This window comes from Myripristis murdjan, chromosome 17 (assembly GCF_902150065.1).
Source record: "Myripristis murdjan chromosome 17, fMyrMur1.1, whole genome shotgun sequence".
Lineage (NCBI taxonomy): Eukaryota > Metazoa > Chordata > Actinopteri > Holocentriformes > Holocentridae > Myripristis > Myripristis murdjan.
The window spans coordinates 32,532,540-32,545,136 of record NC_043996.1 but is presented as its reverse complement, the minus strand read 5'-3'; the positions used below and the strand labels follow the sequence as shown (position 1 = coordinate 32,545,136).

The window sequence follows — 12,597 nt, the reverse complement described above, 5'->3', positions numbered from 1 at the left end:
ACACACACACACACACACACACTTCATGGCAGACAGACAGTTGTATCTTTTATCTTTTTACAGAAATCAAAAGAAATGCAGCAAACAGAGGAGTTATCAATAAATAATGCTCCTGACTCTGATCATTGATCTGCTGATTAACGGCTGCTGATCCGGTGAAGCTCCATTAATATGATGAGTCGCTCTGAGCCGTATGATGACTCAGCAGGTTTGAAGCTGAACCTGTATCGACGTCCATCACCGAAATGAAATGTGGGCGTTTGAAAATGCGTCTGAACGAGCAGCAGTTAGAAACACGAGCAGATTCTCCTCATCTCTTTTAAAAACAGGAGAAACGACCCAGAGACGAGCGAGAACGTCATAAAACAGCTTCTGAAAAACAAACAAGGACATGACCTGAAATTAAGCAGCCAAAAAAGCACAAAAAATTAAAAAATATATATATTAAAGTTTTTTTTCCTATACAGTGGTTCCTCGTTAATCGCGGGAGTTACGTTCTAAAAATAACCCGCAATAGGCGAAATCCGCAAAGTAGTCAGCTTTATTTTTTCCAATGATTCTCGATGTTTTAAGGCTGTAAAACCCCTCATTACACACTTTATACACTTTTCTCAGACATTCATTAACATTTTCTCACTTTTCTCTCTTGTTTAAACTCTCAAAGTTCAAACCTTCGTAGAAAAATAAGTCCAGTATTATAGAATGAACGCATTCTGTACTGTACAGGAGACACGGCACGGAGGAGACGGATTGACAATGGTCTACAGTCCCTTAGCCAATCAGGACGCAGAACACAATGCGCTGTAAAAAAAAAAAAACAAAAAAAAAAACATGCAAAATTGCACTAAAAAAAATCTGCGAAACTGCGAGGCCGCGAAAGGTGAACCGCGTTAGAGCGAGGGACAACTGTAACATAATTTGAAATATATAACTATAAGAAGAAGAAATTGTTTTCTGAACATTTTTTCATGGGTTTTCTCAATTTTTTTTTTTCAATTTTCAGGTTATTTTTCTTTCTTTCTTCTTTGGTAATTTCCATGTTACTTTCTTGTTTTTTTTTTTGTTTTTTTTTTTCTAATTTCCTCCGTCTGCTCGTGTCTGACAGGGTTTGGCTCGGCTGCTGTGGATCTGAGCAGCTGTGAACTCGTCCTCCTCCCTGTGCTGTCAGACGGCTGCAGGATGACTGCACGTCTGCTGCGCTCACCACAACACGCCGTTCTGGTGACTGAACTTTGCTTTTATTGTGTTTTGAAATAAAACTCACATCGCACAAAAGTCAAAACTCTTCTGAGATGAAATCATCAGCAGAATGAAGCAGTTTGACTCTGGATCCTTCACAGCAGCAGCTACAGCTTCCTCCCTGGAAACACACTCCCTGTGTGTGTGTGTGTGTGTGTGTGTGTGTGTGGAATGTTTGTGGTGTGGTGATGGGAGTGGCCTATTGCAAAGAGGCACCTATCTCCCAGATGGATTCCCAGACTTGCACAGGACTCTGTGGACGGGACGGCTGATCGAGGCCGCCTGCAGACTGGATCTGGACTCTTGGCTAAAACACAAGGACTCCCATTCATGTAAATGGGCGTAGTGTGTTTTGGCTGCAGCGGGGTGCAGTGGGGGGTCCCTGAAGACACACTGCAGCATCCAATAAGATGAGCCAGAATCCAAAGTCCTCAACACTCAGAAACCACACAGCTGATGATTGGCTGTGGAAAGCAAAACGTTTCCCCTCTTAGGGACTATTTTCCCTGGCGGAGGAGGAGGAGGAGGAGGAGGAGGGAGCGTTTCAGTGTGAAAAAGTCCTGAAAAGCCAACAGTGCTGCTGCTTTTAGGAAAACTCATGTGGAGGACTTTATTGGGCTGATGGAAAACTGGAGTGAAGAAAGTGTGAAGGCTCTGAAAGTTCATGTTCATATCGTAGTGGAATGAATGGAAACCAGCGGCTGGAGGAAAGGGAGGAGGAGTGATGTGGCAGCTCTGAAACCCCACTGCTCGCTCTGGGAGGAGATCAGAGGAACGTGAAGGAGAGGAAACCCTCGACATGCAGGATCCTCCGAGCAGACGGAGATTTAAAAGTCTTTAAAATCTCCTCCTGAGCCGCAGTTCAACAACATCAGACTCCGTGTAAACCCACCACGACTTTACTAAAGCAACCGGACCGAAGACAACCCTTATTAACATGATCAATTTGTAAAACACACACACACACACACACACACACACACACACACACAGAGCGGTACCTGAAGCGCAGTGTTTTGGAGAGCTGGGCGTAGCGAGCCCTGCGGAGCAGCGACGACGAAGCATCCATGAAGCTCAGCTGCCTGATACTGACTGAGAGAGAGAGAGAGTGTGTGTGTGTGTGTGTGTGTGTGTGTGTGTGTGTGTGTGTGAGTGTGTGTGTGTGTGTGAGTGTGTGAGTGTGTGTGTGTGTGTGTGTGAGTGTGCATTATCCTGTCCGGCCAGCTGACATTCTGTCGACTCTAAAGCCTTACAGGCTGCACTCTCACTGCAACACACACACACACACACACACACACACACACAGATGCAGTGCAGCAGTGTTTTCCTCTCAGCGGATCAGCCACCCCACAGTATGGTGTGTGTGTGTGAGTGAGTGAGTGAGTGTATGTGTGTGTGTGAGTGAGTGAGTGAGTGTGTGTGTGTGTGTGTGTGAGTGAGTGAGTGAGTGTGTGTGTGTGTGTGTGTGTGTGTGTGCGTGTGTGTGTGTATGAGGATTAATGAGGTCCTGCTTGGGCCTAATTATGACTCAGCGTGTGTGTGTGACGTGTGTGACTGATGAGTTTTAGGAGTGTGGCTCTGATCTGAGCAGGAGTATGGATCAGCGTGAGCTTCAGTTTCCCATCATGCTCTTGGTGTGTTTTTTTTTTTTTTTCTGTCGCTGTTTCTCCCTGATGTTCATGAAGCTGATCTGATTCTCAAGAAGACACATCACACACACACACACAGGAAACACTAAGACGCCAGTGTGTGGACAGTGTGTGAACAGTGTGTGTACAGTGTGTGTACAGTGTGTGTACAGTGTGTGTACAGTGTGTGTGAACAGTGTGTGAACAGTGTGTGAACAGTGTGTGTACAGTGTGTGTACAGTGTGTGTACAGTGTGTGTACAGTGTGTGTACAGTGTGTGTACAGTGTGTGAACAGTGTGTGTACAGTGTGTGTACAGTGTGTGAACAGTGTGTGAACAGTGTGTGTACAGTGTGTGTGGACAGTGTCAGTCATTTGTCTGATGATAATTACTGTATTTCCCCAATTAATCGCCCGGCCTCAAATAGCTGCCTGGTTCTTATAAACGCCTGGGCTCTGCACCCATTCTGCGTATTAAACGCCCACCTGAATAACCACCGGGGCGATTATTTGCATTATATTGAGGTAACCCAAAATAAGGCTGTTCACCTTATTTTTGCAGCAGTAAACAGTTAGCCGCACAATAACTGTGTGGCACTTCCATTTTCTGTCAAAATAAGAGCGCTGGCTAACGTTAGAAAAAAGGGTGCACCGTAATATTAAATGGACCGACTGTAAATATGTTGGACAGTAACTGTCATCACAATAATGGCCTGGTGCAGGTCTGTGCAAAAATAATTAAAGGCCTGCAGCGAAGAGCCGCCTGGTTCTTTTAAACGCCCGGGGTCCAAGTCGATTTTGCGTATTAAATGCCCGGGAGATTAATTGGGGAAATACGGTAATTCATATTTGATATATGGGACTGTACATGTTAAACCAGCATTTGGATTTTTTTACTTTAAAGAAAAAAAGACACTTATTTTAAAAAGTGTATTTAAGTGTTGAATTGTAAGGTCAAAAGGTCACTCGGTAGAATCGATTTATCAAATTGTGGTTTATAAAAGTGATGAGTTGAAAAGGTTGTGGACAGGAAAGAGTCCCTGCTGCATCAAACTGAAGTGTTAAAGCCCTCAGGCCACAGCTCTGATCAACACATCAACACACGGCTCAGGCTCAGGTGAGGCTGCTCAGGTGAGGCTGCTCAGGTGAGGCTGCTCAGGTGAAGCTGCTCAGGCTCAGGTGAGGCTGCTCAGGTGAGGCTGCTCAGGTGAGGCTGCTCAGGCTCAGGTGAAGCTGCTCAGGTGAAGCTGCTCAGGTGAAGCTGCTCAGGTGAGGCTGCCAGGTGAGGCTGCTCAGGTGAGGCTGCTCAGGTGAGGCTGCTCAGGTGAGGCTGCTCAGGTGAGGCTGCCAGGTGAAGCTGCTCAGGCTCAGGTGAGGCTGCTCAGGTGAGGCTGCTCAGGTGAGGCTGCTCAGGTGAAGCTGCTCAGGCTCAGGTGAGGCTGCTCAGGCTCAGGTGAGGCTGCTCAGGTGAGGCTGCTCAGGTGAGGCTGCTCAGGTGAGGCTGCTCAGGTGAGGCTGCTCAGGCTCAGGTGAGGCTGCTCAGGTGAGGCTGCTCAGGTGAGGCTGCCAGGTGAAGCTGCTCAGGCTCAGGTGAGGCTGCCAGGTGAAGCTGCTCAGGCTCAGGTGAGGCTGCTCAGGTGAGGCTGCCAGGTGAGGCTGCCAGGTGACCACCAGCCGCCACACGCTGGGTGAGGCTGAGTTCCAGGAAGTACACCAAGCCACTGCTGGGAAGGCTGGGCTGGGCTCCTCTGGGTGCTAATGGAGGAGGAGGAGGAGGAGGAGGAGGAGGAGGAGGAGGAGGAGGAGGAGGAGGAGGAGGAGGAGGAAACTCACAAGCAGATGAGGAAGGTGCAGACAGAGGAGCTGGGAAAGTGTCCCGTCTCTCTGCTCCATTGATATTCAATAGTTAAAGTCCATTAGCAGCCAAATGAGAGCGACTTCATTACTGCAGGAAACACAAACACAATGAAGCGCTAAAGCTCCTTTTACAGGCCCCTGATTACTAATCATTCACCCAGTAAATACATGGGAACTTCTGTTATTGGGTAATTACCACGGGGAAACAAAAGAGGCCTAACGACCCATCAGTCTGATTGATCTATTGATCTAATGATCAGTGATCCAGTGTAATCAGTACTGAATGAAAGTATTGATCTGTATTGTCATTTAAGAGATACGACTTTATTTTGAAACCTGTGCCACCGTTTCTGTCCAGGCACACTGCCCTCCTAACCGTTCACACACACGCACACACACACACACACACACACACACACAGCTGACTCCAGCCGCCAAGAAAAAGACAATAAGTCGTCTAGTCGCCTCAGCAGAGTCGATCTTAATGTCCAAACAGTTCATAATCAAACGAACGATAGAAACATGGATTGATGGGTAATAGAGGAGGACGTCTGTTGCCTATTTTCCGAGGAAGCAGAGAATTATATCCAAACTAAAGCGGTCACAACTCCACAGGTACACAGGTGGGTAACAGTTACTTCAGCTGTAGTTTCTCTATTTACTGACTCATCTACCTGTGGCAAATCATTTATTTAAATCATCATTTCTCTACCTGTGGTACATAAGTAGGTAGATGTGTGTTAAACGGTTTTAAGGCAAATTTACCAACAATATAAAGGAAAGAGGAGAAAGTGATGTAAAATATTCCTCTGGTTGTTAGTTGATCCAGCCGATGACCCAGCGGAGCTTTTTAACGTCGCTGTGCTTATCGCTGGGGAGAGGATGAATTTTAAAAAACTGAGCTGAGCAACACGTGCAATCCACGGTTTGATCACACACAGCTGCCGGCCAATCAGAGGAAGGTTGGATTTACTGTTCACTGCCGTATACCACGTCTGTCCACCAGGTGGCGTTCTTCACGGCACGTCACTGAGCCTTCAGAGTATTTACATAGAAAGGCTGAAATATTCAGCAACGTCATAACCCCAAACCTCACCTTTCCTTACAGCTGCTACAAAAACAGCAGCTGCAGGGTTTTTTTGTTTTTTTGTTTGTTTGTTTGTTTGTTTTTACTCCAACTATTTTTTCAGTCTGTTGTCACGGTGATAAATGATGCTGTTGCTATTTTTAGTTACCTGGGATACGGTGTTACTGACCAGCGTGCAGTAAAAATGCTTTTCTGCAAATGAAGTCTGATCTTTACTGGGCCGTGTGTAATTAGTAAAAAGAAGTAAAAGCTGAATAAGTGAGAAAATGAAACTTCTTTCACATTAAAATATCAGTGAATAACCAGGAGCAGCTCTACATGATCAGTCTGGGAGTGAACACCTGTTTGAAGTTTGAAACCCATGTGCAGAACTTTAAACGTGCACAGGTGAGGTGTAGCAGGTGAGCGGGCCGTACCTGTCGGGCTCGGCGGGCCGCAGCGACGGCAGTCTGAAGCTGGTGTTTCTGTCCAGTTTGGTCTGACTCTTCGTCCTCTTGATGGAGCCTTTCAGACGCTTGCTGAAGAACCCCTGGGAGGAGACACAGAGGACAAGCTTACAACCTCACAGTCACCAGCATCACACACAGCTCAGAGGTCAGAGGTCACAGCGGCCTCAGACTCATCATGAAGGCTGGAAACATGAGGAGAGGAGAAACACGCAAAACCAGTTTGTGACGACGTGCTTCACACATTTTTCATCTCTGTGACTTACAAAAAACAATAATAGTCGACATAAATATTTCTATGAGATGACAATATGCCTCATTTTGTTACAGACTCTGTAGGTAACCTTTCTGTTCTCAGGCAGCAACATGCTCTAAAGTCCAGCAGGGGGCGTCTTATGCTCCTTTTACATAGGAAAACCAATCAGTGCCCACATGCCTTCGTTACGTGGTCATGGATGTTCAGCAGTAAAACCACTAGAGGGCAGCACCGAGCCCAAAGTCTCTGACAACAACAAGCATGTGGGCGGGGCAGGAGGCTGGAAGAGGCGCTGTAGACGGCGGCGGTCTGTGAGGTCATTAAACACATCACCACAAGAGGACGCGTTATTATTTTCTCTAAGATTATCAGTTTTTAAAGTTTCCGTCACTCTTGAGCTATCGGCTGCTCTGCCTCCACGAGCTCCGGTGGCGTTTCCTGAAAAGCTTCCCAGAGAACAGACAGAGACCTCGTCTGCATCCGGATTCAACGCAGGACAGAAATGAGCCTTTACAGCGTCAAACTGAAGTCAGTTCTTCTGCTGGGTTTGAAAACTTTGTCCTCTAAAAATGGCAGCAGCTGGTGAAGTGAGTCACCTGTACGGCTAATCTCACCAAAAACACACTGAAAGCATTCTGTGCTGTTTCTGTACTACAGATGACAAAGTTAGTGTTGATTTGTGGAAAAGCAGCTGCCGTGGGAAAGTGTGACGACTAAATGACACAAACAGCATGTCAGGACAAAGTTAAAACAAAAAAAAACAACCAAACAAAGTGACAGCTCTAGCTGACACACTGAACGATCAGCTGGTCTGAAGATAATCAATAGTTTTGGACAGAGAGGAAACATCAGCTGAGGAAACTGAGACGGAGCAGCTGGACAGACGGAGACAACAACAGCTACTCCCTGCTGAGCCTCAGAGAGTGTGTGTGTGTGTGTGTGTGCGTGTTATAATTGATATATGGAGTGGCTGACTGTCCTGGGTGCTGATGGTCCACTGGGTAAAACAAGGACAGAGAGAGAGAGAGAGAGAGAGAGAGAGAGAGAGAGAGAGAGAGAGAGAGAGAGAGAGAGAGAGAAGCAGGAAGTCTCTGTCAGCTTGTCGTCTGTGTGGGTCACCTTGGAGTGAGGAAGAGGAGGAGGAGGAGGAGGAGGAGGAGGCTCATTGTCATTAAGACCACCAGCGCTCCTTGTCCTTGTTTTGTCTGCAGTCAGACAGTCAGACAGCGTCCTTCATCCTGTCTGCTGCTGAGACACCCAGGAGGAGGGGGAGGGGGAGGAGGAGGAGGAGGAGGGGGAGGAGGAGGAAGAGGAGGGGGAGGAGGAGGAGGAGGAGGATGAGGATGAGGAGGGGGGGGGAGGAAGAGGAGCAGGAAGAGGAGGAAGAGGAGCAGGAAGAAGAGGAGGAGGAGCAGGAAGAAGAGGAGGAGGAGGAGGAGGAGGAGCAGGGCTCTGGCCTCCATTAAAACTATGATCTGACCAACATGAGCTTCTGAGAAAAGGGACGTCTCCCAGAGGAAAAATAATAACTTCAGTAATCTGTGTTTCTAACAGGTTTCACTGCCTTGTATTCATCTACACCAGAGACTGAGCTTCACTTTACATTTTCCTAAATGTCACAAAATTACAAAAAAAAAAAAAAAAAATCTGCTGTTTTCTGTGATTCTGTTTGTTAATGAATTAAACAGTTTGATGACGTTCACAGGCTGATGCATGACAGTGAACCTGAAGTGACACTGGAAGAACGTGGAGACGCTGAGGCGTGTGAACGCATCATCATCAGAGCCGGCCGGGCTTCAGGTGACTCAGCAGATAGTGTCAGTCACACACACACACACACACACACACACACACACACACACACACACACACACACACAGAGCTCAGTCCTTTCATCACACTCAGGTTTTCTTCGGGCAGTAAATTGTTTGTACAACAAAATAAAAGCCCCACGCAGAGACAGGCACGAGAACGGCCTTGTTTCCTGGGATATTAATGTCCTCAAACGCATCTCTCCCCCTCTGGTGCCCCCTCCCCCCTCTCTACCCAAACACCCCCCCCCCCACTCACACTCCCTTCAGGCTCATTGGCTCCCATTAATACATCAGAAATAAATATTTATCCTGGGCCCTGAAGGCCTCAGAGAGAGAGGAGCTGCTGCCATGACATGATCACAGAGACGGAGAAGAAGGAGAAGGAGGAGAAGAAGGAGAAGAAGAAGAAGGAGAAGAAGACAAAAAAGAAGTAAGAGAAGAAGATGAAGACGAAAGAAGGATGAGGCGAAGAAGACGAAGAAAATTAAGCAGTAGAAGAAGAAAGAAGAAAGGAGAAGACAGAAAAAGAAGGAGGAGGAACAGAGAAGAAAAAGATGAAGGAGAAGCAGAAGAAGAAAGAGGAAGGATGAAGGTTAAGAAGATGATGAAGTTGAGGGGGAAGCAGACGGAGGAAGAAAGAAAGGAGAAGGAGAAGAAGACAAAACAAGACAAAGAAGAAGAAGAAGAAGAAGAAGAAGCAGGAGGAGATAAAGAATGAGGAAAAGAAGCAGAAGAAGAGGAAGACTAAGAAGAAGAAGTGGAAGAAGAAGAAGAAGAAGAAAATGAAAAAGATGAAGAAGAAGAAGAAGAAGAAGACAGGAGGGAGTGTGTGTGTGTGTGTGTGTGTGTGTGTGTGTGTGTGTGAGGTCAACGTGTCGGCTCATGTGGTCTGAACACCACAGAAGATCTAAACTAATAATAATAACTATATGATCAGTGTGTGTGTGTGTGTGTGTGTGTTCCTCTGGCAGGTGAGAAGCTGCTTCCTCAGCAACATGACATCAAATTAAATGTTGACACACGACTCAAACTCTGTAGTGGTGCATTCTGGGAAGTCAGCATGAGCAGCGTGAGCCACGTCTGATCCGCTTTCATCGCTTCATCAGAACCACATCACTTACATGACCTGTCACACTTTTTATAAACTTTTTGCATTTATTTATTCAACCCACTGGAAACTGTTTGATCAAATTTGTGTTCAATTAAATAAATTCAGTGGGACTCTGCCTCTGCCCTTCACTTTCACTGGACTTATTTAATTCAGTTTGACAGAGAAACAAACTCTGAGCTGCACTGAGGACAGAAGCTCTCAGCTTTACTGAAACACAACACATCTGATCCTGACCTGGAAATATGGCATCTTAACAGAAAACACACATTTTAACTGAAGTCAGAAATGTAGTTTCTCGTCTTTTTAAACAGATGTTTTTCAATGCAAAGTAAAGACACTGTGGCCTGTTGTAAAATGGTGTGTGTGTGCAGACTGGGGCCTAAACAGTCTTGGAGCTGCATCAGTTGGCTTTGACTGGAAAGCTGAGACTCTTGTGGATTCAATGAGCCACATTTGATTCCTGTGTGATGATGTTGGTGATTTTTTGGAGAATTCCAAAAACAAAAATCGCAATAAACCGTAATACAGCCGTCTCTCACTATAACGCGTTTCACCTTTCGCGGCCTCGCAGTTTCGCAGATTTTTTTAGTGCAATTTTGCATGTTTGTTTTTTTTTTTTACTGGACTTCTTTTTCTACGAAGGTTTGAACTTTGAGAGTTTAAACAAGAGAGAAAAGTGAGAAAATGTTAATGCCTGTCTGAGAAAAGTGTATAAAGTGTGTAGTGAGGGGTTTTACAGCCTTAAAACATCTAGAATAATTGTAAAAAATAAAGCTGACTACTTTGCGGATTTCGCCTATTGTGGGTTATTTTTAGAACGTAACTCCCGCGATTAACAAGGAACCACAGTATCGAATTGCAATACCTGTAGACTCACAATACATATGCAGTCAGGAGATAAACACGTGTATTATGTCCACTGTGTGCACAAGAAACAAACTACCAGTGACCTGCATGCTGTAAGAAACTGAACACACACACACACACAGCATGTCTGAAAAGGGGAAGTGGATTCCTTAAGAGGCTGAATCAAGGCGGTTAGTTCCTTGTCCCAGTCCCGGGCGTTAAAGGTTCTGCCACTTGGTTGTTAGTCTCCTGGTTTCATACTAACTCTCCTTATCTATACAATCTATACAATCATGTATATACTTCAGCGCCATCTGTATATTGTCATACTCATTCCATATGTATATTTTCACATCTCGTATCTCCTTTCCTTAGGTTAGCCCTTATTGTATTTTTTGAGTCTTTAGTCTCTATAGTCTCTATTGTATATTTAGCCTTTATTCTTTTTTAGTTAACTTTATTGTATGTTTCTACTGTTGCTGCTGGAACACCAGAATTTCCCTGGTTGGGATCAATAAAGTATATCTATCTATCTTATCTATCTATCTATCTATCTAAAACACACACAGAGTGAAAATGCTTCTTAGCTAAACCGTCCTCCTCCTCCTCTGCAGCTTCTCCAGCAGCAGCAGACGTCCTGCTGGAGCTCCTCTCATCCTGCTAACTCCATCATGTCACTGATAAATATATGGATGACAGGAGCGTTTTCTTCTTTATTCCTGAAAACTGACTTTTTTGGGAGATGTGATGTTTCCCCCCCCGCCCCCCGACACGACAGCGGCAGGAAATGAGCCGGGCTGACCTGAGGAAGCTAAATATAGCTCAGCAGCCAAGACACATGAAAGGAGCTCATGACTATTGATTTCTGTTTTTTCAATATGAATCAGCGCATCATGAAGGCGGCAGACTTCCTATCTGTGAGATGAAGCGGCGCATCCTTCAGCAGCTCGCAGAGCCACAACACACACGCCTCTGAGAGGACAGTACACTCAGCTAAAAATGGGCACTTTGTTATTCAGCAGTGTCTTTGAGTTCAGTGCTCATCATCCACCGAGATGTGAGAGCTCCTAAAGTCTCTAACTGGAATAAAACAGGGCTGGGTGAGAAATTAATTAATTCAAGTTTGTGAGTTGTTGCAAAAAAAAAAAAAAAAGTCTGAATCATGAAATCCATACATCAGCCACTGAGCGCTCCGTCAAATCAGCACCAAGACTCTCAGAAGGTGCACGGCCAGGAAATCAGGAACATGCCGCTAAGATTCCCTTCAGTAGAAGGTAGAAGCTGGTGGAAAACGAAACCATGAAAAGTCTGGGAAAAAAAAAGAAGACTTGACTTTTTGCCCATACAGACCAGCCCTGTGATAAAACTGTGGGATCCTCTGGTGATTATTTCTCTGAATTTTCAAGTAATGCTTTGCTGATTTTCTGGTAAATCATTCAAGCCTGGACCAACAGGATGGAGATGTATTTTGTTGTTTATCATATTAACCAGTGGTGTGTCTCAAATCGCGCACTTCCGTTAGTGCACTGTCTGTAAGTACACTCAGCTGACAGTACACTGACTGGCACAGGGCGCGAATTTCGACAGTGAAGGCTGTCTCAATTGGCACACCTACCGTTGTGCACTTATCGCCACAGCTTCTTCTCCTCCTCCTCCTCGCTAATTCCGAACGGAAATTTACCGCCGACTACCGTCGCCCGCGAAAATAGCTCTATTGATTACTGATTTTGATTGATTCTGAAATTTATCATTTGTTATTGAAGGATGTTTCATCGGACAGTCAGCATTAGGCGAGCCGGCCGCGGCACCGGGTGGGCGCGGTACCGGCTGGTGCCGACCGGAGCCGCGGCCGGCCCGCCTGATACCAACCAGTGCCGCCGCCGGCTTTGGTTTTCGGTGGTAAAGTTCTCCAGAAGTAGACGTGTACACATCCTATCTTCAAAATAAAAGCATCACCACTGCTTCTAAGGTATTAGAGTTTTATTTTTGTAAACAACCGGAAGTGACTGTACTTTGCACAATCGCTAGCTTGAGAGTTATCCGAAAACATCGAAGCAATTTTCAAACAGACATTATTTGGACAAACTGACCACATATTTGGAATCTACGTGGTTACTTTCCCCCCCTTAAAAAAAATTAAAACTTAATAAAGTGACATATGAACAGTCGTAAAACGAAAAGTCAACTATGCTTTTTAAGGTAGCTCCTTGCGGTCAGTGGTGCCGTGAGGGTGAGAAGTGTCCATCGCTCCACACTCAACTTTCTGACCGTTTTGAGTGTACATCCAGGTATTTGCAGTGCACTGCATTTTGTT

General features: G+C 45.6%; 1 protein-coding gene across 6 annotated transcripts in view; it reads right to left on the bottom strand.

Annotated features, from left to right (window-relative positions):
- The window catches only part of rasal2 (RAS protein activator like 2), a 120,175-nt gene that overhangs the window by 29,081 nt on the left and 78,497 nt on the right, over positions 1-12,597 (bottom strand). For all 6 annotated transcript variants that reach the window (XM_030073835.1, XM_030073834.1, XM_030073833.1 and 3 more), the window contains one exon: positions 6,227-6,339. In XM_030073835.1, the coding sequence (XP_029929695.1) occupies positions 6,227-6,339 (113 nt within the window). The remainder of the gene's footprint in view (positions 1-6,226; positions 6,340-12,597) is intronic.